The sequence below is a fragment of the Carcharhinus amblyrhynchos genome, chromosome 3 (genome assembly GCF_965287045.1).
Source record: "Carcharhinus amblyrhynchos chromosome 3, sCarAmb.v2.hapA, whole genome shotgun sequence".
Taxonomy (NCBI): domain Eukaryota; kingdom Metazoa; phylum Chordata; class Chondrichthyes; order Carcharhiniformes; family Carcharhinidae; genus Carcharhinus; species Carcharhinus amblyrhynchos.
This window is the reverse complement of record NC_137326.1, coordinates 56,576,421-56,600,824: the sequence shown is the minus strand read 5'-3', so window position 1 is coordinate 56,600,824 and position 24,404 is coordinate 56,576,421. Positions and strand designations below refer to the sequence as shown.

Sequence of the window (24,404 nt, the reverse complement as noted above, 5' to 3'; positions counted from 1 at the left end):
CTCGAACCTGTTGAGTATTTTCAGTATTTTCTGTTTGTACTTCAGATTTGCAACGTGCACAGTATTTTGCCTTACGTATAATTTACTCCCTGCCGATTAAAGTGCTGATCTTTGAGGGCTGATTTATTGTAGGGATTATTAATAGGAGATTTCCAATCCGTTATTATTTGAGGTGACTGTGTGGAGGCGTTGGTTTTAACCTGTGCAATTTGGAGAGTATTACTCCCATCATCTGCCAAGCTCCTGATAAGAATTCCATTTCTAATGTAGAATTGGTCCCTTAATGTCGACACTTAACTAGAATCAGTCACTTCGGCTAATCTCAGATCAAAGCGAGGAAGAATTTCCATTTATACAGCACCTTTCGCTTTCTCAGAATGACAATGATGTATTTTTGAAGTGACGGCACTGTTGTAGAGTGAGGGATCACACAGCCCCAGTTATGCACAGCAGGATCCCACCAACAACAATGACCATATCATCTGTTTTATGGATGTTGGGTTGTCACGGGATCTTTTATCACCCCCTGAAAATAAAAACCATCAGAATTAAATTCTAAACTATTCCCAAAATATAGAATTGTGGATTTTTATGGCACCAAAGTTGCCCATTGAGTCTGTGGCAACATCTTTAAGGAGCCATCCTATCCTATTTCCCGTTTTCCTACCCTTTTCCATTCAGTTTCCCCCTATCTGTGCTCTCTGAAATGATGATGTCCCAGTCCTCCCGACTTTCCCCATTTCCATCCTGTACTGGAAGAATTATCTACAGTCCCTTTAACTCGACTTTTTTCTATTCACTTTTGGTTCTTTTGAAAAAGTTGGATCCATTTCTCTTTTACAAGCAAATTTAAAAACACATATACCTTCATTCTTTCACTGGGGTGTGGACATCACTGACAAGGCAGTTGTTGTCCATCCCTAATTGCCCTTGAACTGAGTGGTTTATTGGCTAATTCACAGGGCAGTTAAGAGTCAGCCACATTGCTCTGGGTCTGGAGTCACATGTAGGCCAGACTGGGTAAGCTTGGCAGATTTCCTTCCCTAAAGGACACTAATGAACCAGATGGTTCAAGTATAGTTTTATAGTCATCAATATTCACTTCCTTTGTTAATTGAATCTGAATTCAATGCCGTGATGGGATTTGATCTGGTTCTTCCGAAACATTCCATATGATCATTCTGCAGATGGGGCGGGTGGTTGGTTCACTCTGCCAGGTTACCACTCACACTCAGGCAGTGAGGACAAAATTTACCTCTAGGATTCTAAAAGCTGCTCTGGTGCAGCCAGCTGAAAAAGTACAATGTGCCTGACCTGGTGTCTTCATTGAGCTGAATGTAACATGGCGGCCCCCAAACATTCCCTCAAGGAAGAAGTCACATGACTATGGCAAGTCGGGTAGACCACAAAGCAATGATTACATTTCAAAAACCCAAACATCGTCACTGGCAGGGAAATGTGTAGTCACTGAGCCACGTGCCAAGCCTCATCCAAAGTGAAACAAGCCCATCAAGGCTGGAAGGCAGCCAATTTCAAGTTGACCCAAGTTCAAATTAAAGTGCAGTTTGATGAGATTAAACCTCCTTCAACGTCAATAATTCCTCTCCGATTTTGCTGCTCCTCATCAGAGGATGCTTGCCCCCAGATTGTGCCAAGCGGGAAGGACTGACCAATGTCACACATTGGCACCGAGAGGTGTGAATCACAACATACCAGCTGAGAGGCACTGGGCCACCTCTACCCTGGGTCATGCACACGTACAGCCATTGGCACTGACAAATGCGAGACTATCTGTGCGAACTGTACCCTCCGTAGAAGTTTACAGAAACTGGGCGCAATCTGCAGTCCTCACAATGCCTGGAATGAAAAGCTCAGCATTTTCAAACAGGACAACTTCCATCGTGTTTTTTATTGCATTAAAAAAAACCTGCTTGTTACATTTCCTTTCATACAGAAATATATAGCAATATCTCCCACTGGGGACCAAAAGATTTAAGTCTGTCACATTGTGCTATAACAAGCGATTAAGAAAAATTCATAGAAAAATAATATCAAGGGCATACAGCTTAAACCATTCAATATTACACATTTAAAAATACATGTTTCAGGATGCATCAGTCCAAAAGCCATTACTGTTGCTCCAAACAGAACAAGAGGGTACATTTTTTAAAGCCTTTTTGCTTTTCTCTTTAGTTTCCATCAATTACTTTTCAAACTACTGGTAGTTATCATACAGAAGCTTTTATTCAACCACCTGTCACCCTCCACCCCACGCCCCAACTCAACCCTGGCAACCAGTTGGATTTCAAACAATATCTTATAGTTAAGTATGGCACATTGCAATCAGGCAGAGATGGTATTAGAAGACATTTTGACTTAAAAGATTCTGAGGGCAGCAGTGTGACAAAATGGCTGCCCAATGGTATTGGACTAATCTGGACTGAGGGTGCCTTTGAACAAGAACAGGTTTCTCAATACATCCCTCACCTTCCCCACCAGGACTTTGGGCTTCTGAGGCTTTCTGGCCTTTGCGGAAATCTCTCTGCTGGCCATTCCCTCTGTGAAGGCTTTGGATGGGGAACAGCAGAGAGTTATTCCACTGCAGAGGCTTTCGCCACCTCTTTTCAGCAGGGTTTCAGAAAGTGTTTCTCTGGCGGACTTCTCTTGTGTGAGTGGTACAGAGGCCAATTGTAGTACGCCTGCCAGGGGTTTTGGGGGGAGGACTGATGGCAGAAGGTGAGGATGGATGGCCAAGATGAGGGAGAGGGAAGAAGGATGGATGGCCAAGGTTTGGGGAAAATGGATATTGAAGGTGAAAAGTGGATTGATGGTCAAAAAGAGGGGAGGCTGAGGGGATGAGGGAAAGATGGAAGTCTGAAGGCCATGGGAAGAAAAGATGTTGAAGGGCAAGGGAAGAATGGGTATTCGAGGGTGAGGGGAGGATGGATGGGTGAGGGAGAAAGGGAAGATGGACAGCAGAGGATGAGAGAGGTTGAATTCTGCTTGAAGTCACCTCATTTGGAGTCACTTCACAACAGAATAAGCACATTTCAGACAATAATGTTGGCCATAGCCCTCAGTACAGGGCTATAATTGGTTTCAATGGCCCAGGATCAGAGAGGAGGCTAAGTTGTGATTCACTCTCCTGGCCAACTCATACCCACTGAGCATGTACAGGCGTTCAGCCAGGGACAACAGGCAACGTGCAGAAGGGTGCCGATCCCTATGGAAACCACGCCCTGGCAACAGTCAATGTCTTCAGGAGAGGAAGAGAAGAAATCAGGAAGATTAAACAGGGATACTGAGCGTACCTGGACCTGTCACCCTCTCCTGCAATCCACGTCTGAGGCCTTTGCTACTAAGTGGTGGATAGAATAATTTTAACAGTGAATGGTTCTCAAGTTACTATAGAAGTGCAATTTCTTTCTCTTTTTAAAACACTTGACACCTTAGGACACAAATGATGCATAAGTTACACATAAAAACATACACATACTCACTCACACACACACAAACTCAGCATATCAGCCTCACAGTGCAAGGCCTGGCCCATCTGAGTTACTTTAATTGTGCTTCAACTTCATTCAGAGTAAGAGGGAGCTCCCATTCAGATTGTCTCTTGTGATTTCCCGCTCCCCTCCTCTCTCCTTCCCTACCCAAGCTTAGCAGTAAAATGGCGAGTGTACGTATATCACAATTCCCCACTCTGCCAGGCAGCCCCAGTATCCTGAAAGCAGACATTTCTTACCAATCCTTGGGCGTAAACTGCAGAGTGGCTGATTTTGGTCTTTGGCTGATCTCCCGTTTCGCATTACCCTCATCCTCCTCCAACATCGCCCCCACCCACATCCGACCCCAGACTGAAATTTGGTAGGCAACGCCAGATAACAAAAAGGAATCCATCCTGGTGTTGCCTTCTTCCCTTTGACCTTGGCAACACTGGCCAGCAGAGGTAGGTGCTTGATTGGTGGGGGACACAAAAATGGTGGGCAGTGTTGGAGGCAGCAGAATTGCTGCAATGTTGGTATTGGATTCAGCAGGAGCAGGGCTGCTCTATCTGATGCTGACTGGATGGCAGCACAGGCAAATGTTGGTGTCACACGTTCTGCCCACACACCTTTAAAATTAGAATCTAATCCAAACCAGGACCTTGATCTTGGGAAAAATGCTGACCACTTATTTCAGGCTGGTGAGCTGGCTGCCCAGCAGAAAGCTCGTCTCGAAATGTTACTGAATTGTCAGTGTTAATGGGGCCATCAGTGACTGACTCTGTTTTGAGGCCATTACCACCCCATTAAGTCATCCGTCCACTTCCCACCATTCTCTACACAGTCTTTTAATTCACTCTCCCTGAGAACTGGCTCAAAACCCGCGTCTGAGGGAATGAAGCCCACCCAGTTACCACAAAGCCTCAATCTTCAGCTGATCGACTTAAAACATCAAAATAAAAATAAATATTGGTTCACAGAGTGCTTTTTGGGAAAAAAATTAATTCGAAGGGTTGGTGGGGAGGAAGGGGAAGTGTATTTTGGACTTAGAGCATTTAAATAAAAATAAAAATTCGCTGTTATTATGCAGTCAATGGGGCAGCCACAGAGGAAGGGGGAGGGTTAGGATTGCCAACTTTGACTCTCACATTCTTGGGGGTTTCATTTACCTGCCTCCAACTGCCCTGCACAGTCAAACAAACTTTCCTCCATCTCCAATAATTTAGAGCTAATAAACATTTTTAAAAATGTCCCTCTGACTGTTCTGCGACTGATGGGGATTTGCTCTTTAATTTCTGGAGACTTCCGGGTAATGCTGGATGGTTGGCGACTCGTAAGGAAGGTGGACAATTGACAGTGGAGTTGTTTAGCTTCTTCGTGATGAGCAGTTCAGCCAAGTGCCAGAGTGACAGCAGTCAGCTACTGTGCAATTGGAAAGGAGGGTAGCACCATTGGAAATGTTCTCGCGACGGGCGAGGCTGGTTCCATCTCTCTCTCTCTCTCTCTCTGCTCTCTGTCGCTCACAGTGACCTCGTGTTCTTCCTGCTGTCCCTGTACTCTGCCCGCTGCAGGAGACGGTGGCCATTCCGCGATGTCTCGCAGTCTTCCGATCTGGTGCGCGTGGTTAAGGCCAGAGGATTCCGGCTGACCACTAGGTCCAGTCTGTCCCCTGACTCTGAGATGAGAGGTACCGTCAGACAACAGTCAAAGTCTCGTGTCTTGATGTGGTTCACCTATTGGTGGAAGAACATTAACGTGTTAGTGGACCATTTTCCTATTAAAAATGTTGGATGGTTTTGCTTTTAAAACTTTAGTTCAGGTGTTATTTGAAAGTCAAACATACAACTGGGGTGAAGGCTCAGAGAACAGGCTCACATTTATCCTGGTTCTTAGAAATAGCTATATTTTTTAGAACTTCATCCATGGAATGGGCCAACACTTGTTTCCATTGAACTGAAAGGCTGGCTCAGCCATTTCAGAGAGCATTTAAACAGTCAACCACATTGTTGTGGTCTGAAGTCAGATGTAGGCCAGATCAGGTAAAGACAGCAGATTTCCTTCCCTAAAGGACATTGGTGAGCGAGCCAGGTGGATAGATCTTTAATTCCCAATTTTCAAATTTCACCATCTGCTGTGGTGGGATTCGTTGCTAGATCCCCAGAGCATTACCCTAGCTCTCTTGATTACTAGTCCGGTGGCAATACCACTACACCACTGCCTCCCTGAAATGCAATCAATTCCTTCTTAAGTATTTAGGCAATTCCCTTTTAAAATCTGCTTTTGCCATCCTTGCATTCCAGACCATAACTCGCTACTTAAAGAAAATCTCCTAATTTCTCCCAATTGCCTTAAATCAATACCTTGGATTACCAGCTGTCCTACCAATAGAAACAATTTTGCCTGATTTACTCTCTCAAAATATTCAAAATTTGGAATATCTCTGTTAAAGCTCCCCTTAACATTCTGAGTGAAACAAAATTGCCAAATATTTCCAACTTTCAAATTTTGATGCTAATAAACGTTGGCATAATTCCTTTACACTGATTAATGTGAAGGGTCATCCAGACTCAAAATGTTGGCTTTATTCCCTCTCCACCGATGGTGTCAGACCTGTTGGGATTTTCCAGGATTTTGTGTTTTTGTTTCAGATTCCAGCATCCGCAGTATTTTACTTTTAGCAAAACTTTTACTTAAAGAATATTTAAGCAGCATGAAGTTGAGAAACTTAACAGCCATGATTGAATGGGGAAGCAAACTCGATGGGCCAAATAGCCTAATTCTGCTCCTTTGTCTTAAGCCTGTGCTAGTTTTTTAAAACATTATTTTGTGGGATGTAGGCGCTGCTGCCAAGGCTAACATTTATTCTCATTCCTAATTATACTTTGAGAAGGTGGTGGTGAGCTGCCTTCTTGAACTGTTGTGGGTACACCCAGCACTGTTAGTGAGCTCCTATTTTCCTTCTCTCTCCCATGTTATTGCATCTCCCTCCTCTTCAAATGCTGATCTACCCCTTCCTGAAAAAGTGTCCCAACCCTCTTGCACCATCCAAGACAATTTCCCGATATAACATGGCTGCAGTTACCAGATCTCCATACTGTAACAACTCACCAGGGCTAATGTGGCAACCCCATGACCTCTAGTGCAAAGAAGGGTATTGCCTCCAAGTTAAATACCATTGGGGGTTGGACACAGATCTTTGTCCCTGACCATTGCCAGGTCAAGTTCCTGGCATTGGTTGATTCTGGCCTCAGACATACTAATTTACCTGCTCAGGTTACTGGGCAGCGACCAGTGTGATTTTAACTCTATTAGGTCCAATAATAGTGCTGATTGAGCCAATGGAACACTCCTACTGAACTCCACATCCCATTATCCTGGAATCTTACCGGTCCACATTGGTACAATACAATACTGAAAGTGTACTCACTGGCTGGGCAAGCTGGCTGTTTAACCTTGCCTCATTCTCAAAAGGTGTCCTCTGTTCAAGAGTAACTCTGCCTTGATGTCATGGCTCAGTAGACAGCACTTCAGCCTCAGAGTCAGGGAGGCCATGGGTTCAAGTCTCACAAAACCCTGACTGACACCTCAGTGCAGTACTGGAGGAGTGCTGCATTGTCAGAGCAGCTGAGACATCAAACCAGGCTCCTTGCTGCCCTCTCTAAGGTGATCGATAAAGATCTCATGGCCCAATTTCAAGATGGAATTCCGAAGACTAGATTTCTGTTCCCTCTTGTATTGATGATTGAGATGCTTCAGATGATGAAAGGATTTGAGCAGAGAGATAGTTCCTCTGAGTGAATCCAGAACAAGGGGACCGACTTTCAGATTAGAGCTTGGCCAATAAGGGTGATGTCGAAAACACAGCTTCATATAAAGGGTAGTGGAAATCTGTAACAATCTCCCTCGAAATGTTGTCAAGACTGGGAATGATTGACAATTTAAAACCTGAGATTGATAGATGTTTATTAAGTAAGGCTATGGAACCAAAGGATGGGACAGTGCAGGGCAGGGGGTGTAAATGATAGTAAACTCCAGATAGCCGCAATCTACCTGAATGGCACAATACGCCTGAGGGGCCAAATGGCCTACACCTGTCTGTATGCTTCCCACGTGAAAACAGTGATTACATTTAACAAGTACTTCTTCGGTTGTAAAGTGCTTTGGGACCCTAAGGCACAGAAAGGCGCTATGTAAATGCACATCTTTCCTTCTCACCTGCAATATCCGATCATAGGGCTGCAGCCCACTGCCTTCAGCAGGGCCATTGGGACGTATCAAGTTGACATAAACTCCTTTCTCCAAAAGGCCGTCAGAGATACTGAAACCAAAATCCTCACTCTCGGAGCTCTTGTGGATTGTGATCTGAGAAAAAAAGGAATGCTTTTACTTGAAATAAACCTAATTGATAGTAATCTTTGCTGTGTATCTGAATGAGGAGGGTTCATTAACCTGGAACAGTGGGGGAGTAGGAAAAAGAGGTACCGGTTCAAACTGAAGCTTCAGGACTGATATCCTGAGGATGTTCCTCTTCACACTGAGAGAAATCAACAGCTGGAATTGACCCCAACTGCAGCAGTCAGATTTCTGAATTGAAAACCCCTGGAATTATTTAAAACCCAACTCAATGCAGCAATTCATTGAATAGATGGCCTTCTAACTTCAATATTTAAAAATGCTATTAGCCTGTTTTATCTGCCTATCTCCACTTTGAAATGCTAAACTAATTCTGGTAATGTAAAAAGTCACTTTTTGGGTAATGTGGGTGCAATAATGATGTCAGGTGATGCAGTAAATCTTAAACACAATCTTCTATGACTACACACATTATATTCAGGGTTTTAATATTGCCTTTAATTAATCACCATGTCAAACACATCCTCACAACATCCCAGCTTTACACTGCGGCTTACAGGTGACTACGCTGCCACCCAGTGCCGGCTGGTTGGAAATACATGCTCACTCAGCCAATGTACTGGAACACACGTTCATTCACACATATACGCAGTAAAGTCTCACCGTTCACCCCTTCCTAGTTGGCATTTTCACTTATCTACACTTTATACTCTGTACACTGCATCTCGACCATTGTGTCAGCAATATTCGGTTATTCAGTTCCTTTATGTTGAGACATCCTCTCCTTCTCCGTCAACAATTCCCAACTCGACTCGAGGGGCTGCCGATCTGTCAGGACTGGAGGGTCTTCCTTTAAAGATCTGGTTGGGAATGTCAGGAACACAGCGTGCCAGGATTAACTCAACTGATGGACAGCTTCTTCACCGATCTTGCTCAGAGGCTCCTCTTCTGTTGTAAACGGGTACTATGCCACAAACTGCTCAGAACAATGGGAGCCTCACATTGCTGGAACCGATCTAATTGAGACCTATTCAAAAGCATGATCCCTGCTAACAATTTCACAGTTTGTGGGATTTTGTGGGAATGGAACCCATAATGGATGGAGTTGACCATTTATTCATAAACACACACACATACACACAGAAACACAACAACTTGTTAACTATGTTTCTCTCTCCACTTGCTTTCCACACAGACACACATGTACACACACATGACAAAGCAGCCCACTTGATTGGCACCCCATCCACCACCTTAAACATTCACTCCCTCCGACACCAATGCACAGCGACAAATATGTTGACCATTGTCAAGAGATACTGCAGCAACTCACCAAGACTAATCAGGCAGCACCTTCCATACACGTGATGCCTAATATCTCGGAGAAAGGCAGCAGACATATGGGAACGCCACTACCTGCATGTTCCCCTCCAAGCCACTCACCATCCTGGCTTGAAAAGGTATCACCATTGCGAGATCAAACTCCCTAACAGCACAGTGTTTGTACCTACACCACATGGACTGCAGTGATACAGGACAGCTCCTTATTACCACTTTCCCAAGGGCAATTAGGGATGGGCCTTGTGTTCCCCAGAATGAATAAAGAAACAAAATACACAAGAATGTATGCATGCAATAATCTTCCAGGTTTACAGATCTAGCTGCAATGAAACCCCTCTATCTCAATAAATGATAGTTACAGACCTATGTTTCTGTCCACTATCACCAGCCCTAATTGTTCATAACAATTATCCTGCTACCTGTCGTACAAAGACTACCCTCTTCCTCCTGTGTCCAATGATAAGGGGCATTGAGAGGGGTACACCGGGCATCTGTGACATGGTCGGTGCCCTCCTCATGCAGCCTTTGAAACTTGCAGACAACGTCAGTTTTTCATCCAGGGTTGGTGAGCAGCCCTTGGGATTGTAAGGTCTTTGCTGGGTAGTGTCATGGTGTTTGTTCTGCATCTTGGGGTGGCATGCTGGCACAGTGGTTAGCATTGCTGCCTCACAGTGCCAGGGACCTGGGTTCAATTCTGGCCCTGGGTCACTGTCTGTGCAGAGTTTGCATGTTCTGCCCATGTCTGCGTGGGTTTCCTCCGGGTGCTCTGGTTTTCTCCCATAGTCCAAAGATGGTGGGTTAGGTTGATTGGCTATGTTAAATTGTCCCTTACTGTCAGGGGAACTAGCAGGGTAAATACATAGGGTTACAGGGATAGGGCCTGGGTGGAATTGTTGTCGGTGTAGGCTCAATGGGCTGAATGGCCTCTTCCTGCACTGTAGGGATTCTGTGATCCTATTCAGCATGATCAGCATCATGGAAGAATCTTTCACTGACACCTCTCTCTCTCTTCCTCTCTCAGACTGCTCCATAATCAGTCACTCTCTGCCCCAAAGCCTGAAATGTTGGGAGGCACTAGCGATGGAGACTCACCTTGTGCAATTCAACAGGAGTGGGTGATGTTATTTCCTTAATCTCTTCTTTGATCCTCGTCAGTTCCAATCTTTTGTCCTTGGCCAGCAGCACAGGCACTGTTGGGCTCTCACTCTGGTTCTCACTACACTGCAGTGAGCCCTCTTCCTGGAGCTTTCCCAGTGCTGGGTGGTTTGTCGATTGTGTAGGGTGGCCTTCAATCCCCAAAGTCAGCTCACTTCCTGACATTATGGAAGCCTGTGGAGAGGTGACAGAGGTTCACAGCGCAGCATGTGTGGCAAGATAGGAAACATGAGAAGGGTTGGAGGCCATTCAGCCCAATTTCCATTCTGCCCCTTTACGGCATTTTAACTCACTCTATCTGCCTGAGCTCCATGCCCTTAAATGTGCTTGCCTAACCAAAATAATCCAGATCAGGTTGGATTTCAGTGGGCACTCAGCAAAGCTGTTGAGGAAGCAGGTTCCAGGTTCCATGTGAGGGACTGGAATGCCCTGCCTGCTGCAGTTGTAAATGCGCCTAGTTTGGGGGCGTTTAAGAGATTGGTGGATAGGTTTATGGACGAAAAGGGATTGGTTTAGATTAGTGGGTCAATGTTTTTTTTAAAAATAAGACTGGTCGGTGCAACATTGTGGGCCGAAGGGCCTGTTCCGCGCTGTAACGTTCTATGTTCTATGTTCTATGTTCTATGTGATGGTGTGACAAAATGTTCCTGAACAGCAAATTTTAAGGTTAGCCCCCTCCCCTTATTCTGATCTCCATCACCAGAGGAAATAGTTTCTCCCTATTGACCTTATCAATTCCTTTAATCATCTGAAACACCTCAACTAAACCACGTCTCAATCTTATGTTCTTATGTATCGATAGCTGGTTAAAAGTTTGGGGGAGGAATTCCAGATCTTCATTACTCTCAGTCTCCAAACACCTTGCTCCACTGTTAAGATTGTGGCCATGACAATGGCAATTAGTCAGTGTCTCCACTGAATGACCCAGCAAGAACACGTGTGATGTCCTGGGGAGCTGCCCCTGAGCCAGAAGCTCTGGGCTTGAACTCCACCCTGATGACCAAGGAAGGTGCATTCATAATGCAGCAAAATAGGTGAAATTTCAACCTGCAAAATCCTTCCAATCACACCAATGGCGGGTGATTAGAGTGGGAGAGACTCCTAGTCGGCCATGCTTGATGTGGAGTGACGCCCCTCAAGGTATAAGCTTCTAGTGACAGACTAGCAACCTGTTCTGGGAATTACTAGCCAAGAAAACAGAGGAAAGTCTGCCTTACTGTATCAGTAAGTGTGGGAAGAGAATTGGAATTGGAGCATGTGAGCAGGGAGAGATGGTAAAAATATCTCTCTAGATTAGTCTCCTTTTCTGACACTTACATCTGCAATTCTTCACTGATTAAATGGACAAGAAGTGAGGTTTTTTTTTAACAACAATGATACCCATTTTGTAGACATCCAGTGTTGATGGTGGCACATTCAGTGAATCTCTGATTAATGACCAATGTGAATGCCTCAGCCTACCAATGGTTCAATCAGTGAATGAGTCACAAAACATTTTGGACTATGCTGTATTGCTTAATGGCTTCATTCTTGTTGATCACCCCTGGCTGGGAACTGTGTCAGTATGCTGCATGGGGTGCATATTATTGTCTTTCATAATGCTATGCATTGCTAGATATATGAATGAATTGGTGCCACTGTTCTTTAGTACTGCTGCCTCACAGCGTCAGGGACTCGGATTCGATTCCCAGCTTCGGTTACTGTCTGTGTGGAATTTGCATGTTCTCCCCACATCTGCATGGGTTTCCTCTGGTGCTCCTGTTTCCTTCCACAGTCCAAAGATGTGTAGGTTAGGTGGATTGGCCGTGCTAAATTCTCCCTCAGTGTACCCGAACAGGCGCCAGGGTGTGGTGACTAGGGGATTTTCACAGTAATTTCATTGCAGTGTTAACATAAGTCTACTTGTGGCACGAATAAATAAGCTTTAAAAACTCAATGGGGGGTGCTCATAGATCATTCATTGTGTTTGGATCAAATCACTCCATTCACCTACAAACATCCTGTGGAACTGTTTATTGTACATATTTACTGGGAGGCTGTATTTGTGAGGGTAGTTGTATACACCTTACACCTTATATGCGTACAGGCCTGATATGTATGTGGAAGCTATGGAATGGGCTTGCCTTTGCTTGGCTGGGTCACCTTGCAGTGATTTAACAGCCATTGGCCCAGGGGAGGCTTCTGTTCCTATTTGGGAGGTCAACCTGCCTCAGAGATGCCAGCCAATCAAATGATTGGCAGTTCTGTCCCAGAAGCACCAGCAGGAGAAATGGCCACTGCTACAGGCAGTCCCCGACAGCAAGGAGTCTTATTGTTGGAGACCTGAGATTTTACCAGGGCCAGACCATCAGGTGCGAGATAGGGAGAGGGGTGGGGGTTTGGTGGGAGTGGTTAGTGAGGCAATGGTGGCGCAGGAGGTGGGGGAAGGGGAGATGCCGTCAGTTGTGCATAGCTTGCCTGAACATGAAGGACCTCTCTCCCTCATCCCACAAAACAGCTGCCAGGTTTTGCATAGGTGCCCTATGACTCCTGGTAAAACATTAACAGCAGTGGGAGGAAAGGTAGGCCACTTGCATCTCCCCCTTTGCCGGTCAAACCCAGAGGCAAGCAGTTGATAGATATGGCACGTCACCATAGCATCCGATTTTATTAACCCCACCCCCGATCAACACATGCCAACCCACTCCCAGGAGCTTGTAACATTCCACTCATAGTTTCTACACTTATGTATCTAAGAATTGGGAGATATACCAGCCATGAAGAGAGAGCTGTCAGTCTAGAGGTATTGGGCATGAGACTCGTCAATTGGGTGCTGAACTGCCAATGCAAATCGACTGTGGCTTATTGACAGCCAGAGGTCTCTCTGACAATAGTCTCTCACTGCACAACCAGTGTTGGACTTGGGCAGTAAGGTGGGAATTTACCCTGTTATCTCCAGGGCCAACATTGAGATATTGCAAAAGGGAAAAGAAAGTGAACTTGATAAGTTGTGTAGAACTACGTGAAATGTACAGCACACAAAGTTGCCATTCAGCACTACTAGTCCATAGTCCATGTACATGTCATCCTACTTCACCTGACTTTATCTGATCACATGTCCATCCCTTTTCCCCTCATGTATTCATCTTGTTTTTTCTGAAAGAATCTGTGAGCAGGAGTAGACCACATAGCCATTGCGTCTGCTCCACCATTCAACACAATCATCCATGGCTTCAACTCCACTTTCTCACCCACTCCCCATATCCTTTAATTCCCTGGGAGACCAAAATTCTGCTTTCCCAGCCTTAAATATATTCAACAATGGAGCATCCACAATCCTTTGGGAAAAGAATTCCAAAGATTTATTGAGTGAAATAATTTCTCTTCATCCAGTCCTCAATGATCGCCTCCCTTATCCTAAGACCACATCCTGTGTTTTAGATTCACTGCCCGGTGGATACAATCTCTCAGTGTCCAATTTATCAGACCCCTTCAGAATTGTATAGCTTTCAGTGAGATTGCCTCCTTCTTCTAAACTCCAGTGAACAGAAACCCAATGTACTCAGCCTTCCATTCTAGAGCAACACCCTCATCCCTGGGATCAATCTAATGAACCTAAGCCACTCACCTATGCTGTGTAAAAAGTTCCAGAGTCTCACCACTCTCTGAATAAAGACGTTTCTCCAAAATTCCCTTATGGATTTATTGCTCGCTATCTAAATATTTATGGCCCACCATTTTGGTGTTCTCTGCAAGAGAAGACTGTCAAGTACTTTGGGACACCTGTATACCAGATCAATCTATTCCATAATTCCATTGACCTCCACCAGGTCACTTCACAGTCTCTTTCTGGAAGGAAGAACTTTAGCTTGTAAAGAGTAAATCTACTCCTTGGGCCAGATTTCCCATGCAGGTGGGAATGGGAACGGAAAATAGAATAGTCTGGATTTCTGACTGGAACTTACGATTAGCAGTGCCTTCCTGACTCACACTATCGATGAGTTGCCTTTTCATAGGTTGGGAAGGCCTTGAGTGCGAATGCTGCACCAACTCTTCTGAGGTCGGGGTAATCATGGGATCATGGCTATTCTCATATGTTGCTGCAGATATTGGAAACCCTGATAAAACCTGTCAGGTTTGAGTACTTGTGACAACCCGCTGAGGAGTCTAGAACACTCTGCCAGGTCAATGCTCAGTGTTTTCACACCTTTAAATGTAGCTATTGCATGTTGTATTGTAATGCATTTTTTTTAATGCAGGTTCTGATCACAGGGCTTTGTCCTTCGAGGGTAAATTGACCATTACATTGATTATTATTGTCATGTTGGCATGCATTACAATACTTTTCCCAATGGAGAAAGTGACATAACATATTCAAAACGGTAGAAAACATGTGCTGGGAAACTCTTCTGTTATGCTTGAACTAAGATTTAAATGTCCAGCAACTTCTAGCTTTGTAAATATTGGCCCCTCTTTTGAATGGTTAAAAAGATTCTAAGCACCTGCTACACTCTATTGATCAACACATAACCTGCTTTGATAATGGAAACAAAATACCATCTGTGACTTAAAGAATAGCTCATTTGGTGTTTCATTTCCAATGAACTTCATTGTTGATATTTCCCAAGATTTGTTTTGATAGCTAGGGCAATTATGAATGCTTGGCTGAGTTTAAAAGGGTCCAGAACCAGTTATCTCAGCAGGGGTGGTGGGGTGGAGCAGGGTAGGGGGTAGGGGGGAGGGGTGGGGGGAGTTGGGGCTGTGTTCACATCTTTATTGGCAGCTTTATGGTGCTAAAAGGATTCAATTTCTTTCACGTTATAAATAGATAAATGGGTGGAAAATGTGGCGAGTTGCCTAAAAGTCCATTGAATTCAGTGGGAGGGACCATAAAATTCATCCCTTTGATTTTATAACAGGGTGACCATTTGAGGGAATTTACATTTTTGAATGGTTTTTATGGATGAGAGTTTCATGCAGTATCAAATGTCTTTGAATATGACAACTCTAATAGAGTGTTGGAAGTTTATTTATTTTTGAATGTCCATTTCAAGAACATCCTGACTGCTGACTGATATGGTGATATGAGAGGGTGTAGGGTGGCATGAGGTAGCAAGTGGAGTATGAGGGGTATGGAGGGGAGCAAGGGGGCACGGAGGATGCATGGTGATATGAGAGGACATAGGGTGGCATGGGGTATGAGGGCATAGAAGGATCAAGGAGATTGTGAGGGGCCGTGGATAGGGATGGGGAGTTTGAGGGAGCTTGGAGATGGTATATGGGTATGAGAGGGCATAGGATGGCATGGGGTATGAGCTGCACGGAAGGGGCAAGGGGAGTGTGAAGTGGCAGGGAGGAGGCATGGGAGATATGGGGTGGCAGGGAGGGATGGGTGGTGGGATGAGGGGTGTTGAGTGGTTGAAGGGTGATTGTTGGGGGCATAAATACGATGTTGGACAGTTGGGCAAATATTCCAGTGAACCTTTTAACCAGTCCAGCTTGGCACCTGCAATCCTCTGACACTGCCACAGGACATGGAAAACCCAAACCCTGCCCACCCACATCTCCAGGAGAGGAAAACAAGGCAGGAATGGGCTGAGGTGATGGGCCCGGTTTCCTGAGTCCGGGAAGTTGCCCACTCACGTTTCTTGATCCGGAACGAGAATCCAATTGCTTTTGCAGCTCAAACATTTGATAACCAATGATTGGTGGTCTATCATCTGATACAGGGTCTTGAGTGTGTAATTCCCCACCTACCACACCTAACTGCACCTAATATATTTTACTGCAGTGCTGGGACAAGGTGGCTTTGTTCACTTCCTGGCTCTCACTACATTTAAGAAGAATGAAATAACTTGCATTTGTGTGCAAGACATGCCAAAATTATTTTCTTTGAAAAGTGTAGGCACTTGGGGATCACAGCAATCTGTTTACACACTACAAACTCCTACAAACAACAGTGTAATAAATGACTGCTTTTCAGTCAATGTTGTTCGTGGGGCTAAATGTTAGCCAGGACACAAGAAAAGCTGCTTCTTTAGTACCATAAGATGTATGGCATCCACCATGGAAGGGAACTCAGTTAAACGATGCTACATTCCCTCTGTCCTGCAATGGAATGTCAGTCTAGATCTTGTGCACACGTCTCTGGTTTGGTACCTTCTATACGTTTTTTTTATTCATGGGATGTGTGTGTTGTTGGCTGGTCCAGCATTTATTGCCATTTGTGAGGGCATTTAAGAGTCAACCACACTGCTATGGCTTTGGAGTCACATGTAGGCAAGACCAGGTAAGGATGGCAGATTTTCTTCCCTGAAGGCCATTAGTGAACCAAATGGGTTTTTACGACCATCAACAATGGTTCCATGGTCATCATTCAACTTTTAATTCCAGATTTTTATTGAATTAAAATTTCAAACCCAGGTCCCCAGCGCATTACCCTGCCTCTCTGGATTACTAGTCCATTGACAATACCATTATGCCACTACCTCCCATCTAGGATAGAGATAAAGGTAAGATAAATACTAGTTGACAAGAACATGAAACTCATTGTGGGAGTCGGAGGAGACAGTGGCTGAATGGTGGTGTCACTGGTAATCTAGAAGCCCAGGCTAATGCTTTGGGGACACAAGTTCAAATCCAATTACAGAATGCCATATAATGATAGAATCCCTCCAATGTAGAGTAGAAGACTTAAGTTACAGACTGGAACACAATGCAGTGATGCAATTGTTTTATCTATAGAGTACCCTTTGCACCCTATCCCTGGGGAAAAAGAATAATCCCATCGCTCCTGGGGAGATGATAACCTCATGGGTTTAAATCCCACCACGACAGGTAGTGGAATTTAAATTCAATTAACAAAATCTGGAATCAAAATCAAATCTGCCATCAATCATCATTAAAAAAAGCATCTAAATCAATAATGTCCTTTATGGAGGGAAATCTGCCATCCTCACCAGGACTGGACTACATGTGATTCCAGATCCACAGCAATATCGTAGACTCTTAACTGCCCTCTGAAATGGCCAACAAACCATTCAGTTCAAATGCAATTAGAGATGGGTAACAAGTCCTTGTCAGACAATGCAGCTGGTCACTCAGTCGGTTTGTCCACCTCAAGTGACCTTGTTTGCTCCATTGCCCATCCTCTTCCTGCTCTAAGATCACCTTGGAGACCAAGAGGAATCCGAAGCTCTTCTTCTTCAGCAGGTAAAGGATCTCCCCTTTGGCCCCTCCCCAACCCCTAGTGCCCTATCACCTTTGTTCAGACCCTTCATTTCACTTCAAACATCACAAATGAGTTTCATCATTTCCACCAATTGAATTGCCCTGTTTGACTTTGAGCTGAGGTTTATGCATTATCTGTCAGAAAGGTTGCCTAATCCTTGCCTTGTACCATACCCTGCTCCCACCAAGAGCCATTTGGATGACAGGCAAGAAAAGCAAAGTGATTGGCCAAAACAAAAATAACATCATGAGGAAATGGTCTAGCTTTTAGTTTGGTTTGAAACAGTGAAAGACAGCTGGAGCAAAAGGCAAGAGTGGGGAGAGGAAGTGAAGTGATAGGAGGGAGCTTCAACCCCTCTGTACCCATGGAAACTTCCAGGCTAAACTTCTAAAACTTCTCCTTCAGGTTCAACAACCCAGTTCGATCCAAGACAAACTCCATCTTGCCCAGATCTCCATGGCCTGCATCCCATCTTGTACTAACCAGTGGGAATCAACTAAACCATAAGCATTTTTGCAGTGGTAAGTATAAGGGCTTAATTGCCAGGCTTAGCCTAATGGGACTTGGCACATCTCACAATCACAAGATTCAAATCCTCTCATTGGAACCAGCAGCCGTAACTGAGGTGAAATGTTTCAGTATGGTAGCAGCGTTCCGGTAGGAGTATCAGCGTTGCTTTAAGACCTCAATGTTCTATCATGTTAAGGATATGGAGCAAAGATGGATAAATGAAATTGAGGTACAGATCACTCTGATATCACTGGAAGTTGGAGTAGGTTTGAGGGGTTAAGTGACCAATCTTGTTCCTGTTGGAATTGCATTGGCTTCCCAAGAGAAACAGAAGACTTTTCCTGGTATACTGGCCAATATTTAATCCTGAACAAACATCACTGGAATGGACGTTATTATCAGTTTTTTGTGTGGGAGCTTGCTGTGAGCAATTTGGCTTCTATGTTTCCTGAAATGGCCAACAGTGACTACATTTCAAACTGACTTCATTAGCAGTGAAACACTTTGGGATGTCCTGAGGTAATGAAAGGTGCTAAATAAACACAAGTGTTTTCCTTCAGCTCTCTGCAGTTTAAATCTATTCACTCCTGTCATCGCAGTGCAGTAAGAATCAGCAGTGAAAGGGAAGGGTGGGGAGGTGCACAGCTCCATTGCTCCCTGGATTCTTCACTTCACTTTAACCTCAGTATTGCCACATCCTCGCCAGACTGATTCGGCCATTGTTTCTGAGTCTCCATGTTTTCCCCGACCTTCATGTACTATGACAATGTTGCACTGACAATGGTCACACACTGGCATTGGGTATGCACACTCATTCCTTGAGCCAGAGCCTGTCCTTATTCACTGGCCACAACACCCCACCACCCCTGTCACACAGGCCGATGATGCCAGCTGTCACCAAGGTAGCAAAGCAAACTTGCTCAAAAAACCACTGACACCATCCCCCGCCCCAATACAAGAGGGCACCCAACTGGGGTAAGGCCAAAGCCTCTCCCAGGCCGAAGCCTTCAAAGGAAAGGCCATGACTTCACTGAGGTGGAACAACAACAACAATAACAACAAGAGTAAAGTTACCTCAATTTCTCTCAACAGTTCCGATTGTCCGCACGTTTCTAAATCTTCCAGAGCCTGAGACCAAAAATTGTCTTCCTGGTCTTGTTCGGGTCCGTTGTGGTTGCTAAGGTATCTGTTTAACGTACGAACCAAAGTGTCAGTATCTTCAACTCTATGCCTTCAGCAGCATGGGGCAAAGGTCACGCTTCTCTTACTGTCTGAACTGAATCGGGAGCGAGGAGGCAGTGGGCAGCTGGGGGGGGAAGGAGGGTGGGGGAGCAGGATGGAAAATGCCAGTCTTCACATTTGGACACAGAGAAAAGGGAATGGACAAGGGAAGGGGAAGGGAAAAGAGTGAGGGAAAGATACTTTCATCGGATTCTGGAGTCAGGCACATGCAGCGCAGCCAAAGGTGAGGCCTTTCTGCAAGGAGAGAACACTCAGGGAACAAAACAGGAGAAGCAAAAGAGTTCGGCCAAAAAAAGAGGCATTGTGAGGAAATGGTGGAGGCTTTCGGGTGAAACATAGAAGAAGCAAAAGAAGAGTGGGGAGGGAAGGGGATGTGGTGGATGGAGCCTCCCAGACGTATAGTTAAGAAGGCTGATGGGAAAATGCTCAGAGTTGAGACACAGACAACCTGGGAAGAGAAAAAAACAAAGACTATGTGACAGACAACAGGGCGAAGGGAGGAGAAACAATGAGGACTGTGAGCTATCACATTCACAAATATTCACACTCACACACAGGCACACCTACACACACCCCCACACCCACACACACACACACACACACACACCCATCCACCCACCCACACACACACACCCACCCACCCACACACACCCACCCACCCACCCACACACACCCACCCACCCATCCACACACACACACACACACCCACCCACCCACACACACACACACACACCCACTCACCCACACACACACACCCCCACCCACATACTACAAGATGTGTGATCAGTAATGAGATACATACATTGAGGGAGGGGGAGGTTAAGCAGTGTAGGAAGGTGAGTGCCTGGTCTTGCTGTGCAATGACTATTCATTATTACTCTCTTTAATATTTAAAGATTGGAGACACATAAGTTTTTCCTTTTTAAGCTTCAGTACTCTGGGATTTTTTTTGTCTTTCCATCTTCTCATTGCTTTTAAGTCACTTTGCTTCCCTCCCTTGTTTCCCTTCCTCTCTTCATCCTCACTGGCCCATGGTTGTAAACCAGCCCATCAATCTCCTATTTCAAAAATTGGAATTGCACACTAAATGTTGCAATTTTCTGTTAAAAGGCTGAGCTATGCTGCTCTCAAACCTGCCCTACTCCCTCACACTCGATTGTCATGTCATTCTCCGAGCAGCAGTTCTAGTAACCACCACCCACCCCCCCACCCCCCCACCCTGCCAACACCCGCCACCCGCCCCCATCCCCTCTCCATCACCCTCTTCTTTTCTTGGATCTAATGGGACCTTGGCCCTCCCTGCCCATGGACCCCACCGTGCGAACACCCCAGCAGAGAGTACATGGCCTGGGTCAGATACCCTGTTGGAGAGTCGGTGTAGACTCGATGGGCTGAATGGCCTCCTTCTGCTTTGTAGAGGTTCTATGATTCTATGAATTCCCCCAGTGAATTCTTCAGCTACAGAGATCAGAAGGCCGGAAAGTTCCACCCCACAACCTGTACCGATCAGCCGACAACGGGAGTCAGAATGTCAGGTATCAGTAACTCTCTGCGTTACGGAGGGAAGAATGAGTAAAGCCAGGACAGAAATGAGCTGTGATGCCTTCCGTGGTTAAGCAGCTCAACCACACTCAGTTAAAGCTCAATGTGAAGTAGATCTATTGCACCCCCGAGAAGGAAATCAGCAGGGAATGTTTATGTCAGGGGAAGGAAAGGAGGGGGAACACATCCTCTACCGTTCCCTCCCTTTCCCCTGGGGGAATGGGGGGGACATCCAATCGCCTCTGGCATCATTTTCTGTATTTAAGATGAAGGATCCAGTGGTTCAGTTCCCACTGCTCTGTGAAACATCTGCTTGTGGACCGTCATCACAATCCACAACCCGGATTCAAAAAGCTGATAAAAGATCATCAGCTTCATCCTTTTCCCTGAACGATGTCGTCCCACCCTATCCCCAGGCACAAAACCCAACTACTCACACTGCGGGATAGGGGGCTTCACTCTCTGAATGATTTGCACGCTCCACACATGTAAGCTCAAAGCTGTTTGCTTCTGGGTGAAGCATGAGATTAGCTCACACTGTAAAATGGCAGACAGGAGGTGCTATGTATGGTCACCTGCTCTCATGTACTGCCACCCCCTTCAATATTGCACCAGCTCATTTTTACCCCAAACTCAACTGTGACTTAGGACCAAGTGCCTAATTCCAAAATTAATTCTCTCATAGGGTTTGACGGGATGAGGAAGCTGTATATCATTTGAAGAATTGTGGAAGATCGCACAGGGTGGGTAAACACTCTGTTAGTAACCATCCCCCACGCATTTGCAGGAAGATCGCAATAGAACACAAATTCAGAATTATGAGGATGGCAGTGACTGGGATAAATGTGCTTTTCAGTACCTGATGCAGGCAGTAACACTCAGTGGATATGTGAAGATGACTTCATGCGACATTGTTGCACATTAATTCGTTCCCCACAGAGAGGTACCCGGGGCATGGGCTACAGGACACCATCTTACTATTGAATCAGGCAGCCGCTGGTTTGCTTTGGGTCACTGAACCATAGAAACGAGTAACTTGTGCAAACTTTTCAAAAGTATTTTGTGTCTTAAGGCAGGGTGACACAGTGGTTAGCATTGCTGCCTCACAGCACCTGGGACCCAGATTCAATTCTGGCCTTGGGCGACTGTGTGGAGTTTATACATTCTCCCCATGGGCATGAATGTTCTCTGGGTGCTCTAGTTTCTGCACTCACTTCAAATATGTGTAAGTTAGGGCCATGATTAAAAAACAAATGCCCCTTTGTGTCCTAAGACGTGTAGATAGGTGGATCAGCCATGGTAAATGCACAAGGGTTACAGGGATAGGATGGGAGGATGGACCTGGGTATGATGCTCTGTTGGAGGGTCAGTGCAGACTCAATGGGCTGAATGGCTTCCTTCTGCACTGTAGGGATTTTATGATTCAATGAAGGATCTTTTGGAGTGGAATACACCAGTAATGAAGCACATTCAACTTTCCTTCCACTAAATTAACTAAAGGAGGATCAGATGGACCCTGCTTGTGGTGTCCAACACTTCAGCACATCAGATTCCTGTCTACCTAGAAGCTACTGAACAAATATTTACTCCCCAGGAACTCCAAGGGAGTCTACATGAGAAACAAACATCCAAGTGATTAAATGGGAAGGGGGGCAGTGAACATTTCTTGGCTCCAGTGGAAAAAAATGAAGGCACTTTTGGTGGGAAATGCGGATGGAGAACGTAGGTCTTGTTGTCTTGGCAAATGGATGGTTCATTTGCCTTGAATGGAAAAGTTTTTAACCCTATTTTCCCCATCACCCCTGAAACACTGCCAGTGTTACAAACAATACCAGGAAATAGGTGCAATATGTGGGAGTTCCTGGAGACACCACATCTCCGGAAAGTCCACATCTGCACCAAATGTCTGGGGTTGCAGCGTTTGAGGGCCCGGGTTAGGCAATTAGAGCTGAGGCTGGAGGATGTATTTTTAGTCAGGGAGAATGAGGCGATAATGAATAGGAACCACGGTCACGTGGAGATCCCAGAGCCTAGGGGGGGGATGGGTGGGTTACAGTTAGGAAGGGGAAAAAGAAGAGGAGTAATGGTCCAAAGGCTACCCCACGGGTAGTCTCCCAAGATATCAGGGGTAAGGTGACAACTGGGGTACAAAGGGCAAGAGAGGAAGACCAGAATGCCTCAGAGGGAAGGAAGGGGGCTGGATGTGAGATGGTGGTGGGGGATGGGAGGGTTAAAGGAATTGATAGGCGGTTCTGTGGGCAAAAGCGGGACTCCAGGATGGTAGTCTGCCTCCCTGGAGCAGGGGTACAGGATGTGTCGGAGAGGGTAGAGGGAATTTTGAAGGGCCAAGGGACCCAGACGGATGTAATTATACACGTAGGAGAGAAGGATGTAGGAAGGAAGAGCAGGGGGGAAATACATAAGAACATAAGAACATAAGAAATAGGAGCAGGAGTAGGCCATCTGGCCCTTCGAGCAGTTCAGGGTGTTGGGGGCTAGGCTGAAGTGCAGGGCCTCCGGGGTGGCGTTCTCTGGGCTGCTGCCAGGGCCCAGTAATAGCAGGGATAAAAATAATGAGATCCTACAGCTGAATGCGTGGCTGAGGGATTGGTGCAGGACAGAGGGTTTTAGTTTTGTAGACCATTGGGAAGTCTTTGTGAGGGAAGGGCACCTGTACAAGTGGGATGGGGAACATTTAAATGGGAAGGGCACAAATATTTTAGCTGGGAGGTTAGCTGGAGTGTTTCGGCAAAGTTTAAACTAATATGGGGGGGGGGGGGGGGGGGGGCGGTGGGGAGGAGACAGATAGCTCAGTAGGCACTGGGAGTGGGAGTGAGCTGGGTGACAGGGTAAGTCTAGATGAGAGGAAAATCTCCCAGGAGAAGGAGGATCCGAGTGGGCCTGTGGGTCTTCAGTGCATCTGTTTTAATGCGAGGAGTGTGACAGGTAAGACGGATGAACTTAAGGCCTTAGTGTTCGCGAGGAATTTAGATGTGGTGGCAGTGACAGAGACATGGTTAAAGGAAGGGCAGGACTGGCAGCTAAATATTCCTGGGTATAAGTGTTTTAGGCATGACAGGGGAGGGTCGAAAAGAGGGGGAGTGGCGCCGTTAGTTAGGGAGCACATCACAGCGGTGCAGAGGGAGGATAACATATAGGGGTTAGGAATTGAGTCTCTGTGGGTGGAGTTAAGGAATAGGAAGGGAGCCATTACTATGCTAGGAGTGTACTACAGACCGCCCGACAGCCCGCGGGCAGTGGAACAGGGTATATGTAGAGACATTTTGGATAAGTGTAGGAAGAACAGGGTTGTTGTAGTGGGAGATTTTAATCTCCCTGGGGTGGATTGGAAGGTGCCTAGAGCCGGGGGTTCGGATGGGGAGGAATTCGTAAGATGTGTATTGGAAGGGTCCTTGGAGCAGTATGTAGATCGCCCAACTAGAGAGGGGGCTATACTGGATTTAGTTCTGGGCAATGAGCTGGGTCAGGTGGTTGAGGTTGCAGTAGGTGAACATGTGGCTAATAGTGACCACAACTCTGTCTACTTTAGGATACAAATGGAA

The 24,404-nt window shown here is 45.7% G+C and overlaps 1 protein-coding gene across 6 annotated transcripts in view; it reads right to left on the bottom strand.

Moving 5' to 3' along the window:
* Positions 1 to 1,916: 1,916 nt before the first annotated feature.
* The window catches only part of grip2b (glutamate receptor interacting protein 2b), a 357,455-nt gene continuing 334,967 nt past the window's right edge, over positions 1,917 to 24,404 (bottom strand). For 5 of the 6 annotated variants that reach the window (XM_080184152.1, XM_080184188.1, XM_080184161.1 and 2 more), the window contains 4 exons: positions 19,132 to 19,243; positions 10,275 to 10,511; positions 7,704 to 7,850; positions 1,917 to 5,221 (listed from right to left, as the gene is read on the bottom strand). In XM_080184152.1, the coding sequence (XP_080040278.1) occupies positions 5,009 to 5,221; positions 7,704 to 7,850; positions 10,275 to 10,511; positions 19,132 to 19,243 (709 nt within the window). In that variant the 3' untranslated portion in view covers positions 1,917 to 5,008. The remainder of the gene's footprint in view (positions 5,222 to 7,703; positions 7,851 to 10,274; positions 10,512 to 19,131; positions 19,244 to 24,404) is intronic. The other variant, XM_080184180.1, reaches the window with a different exon arrangement.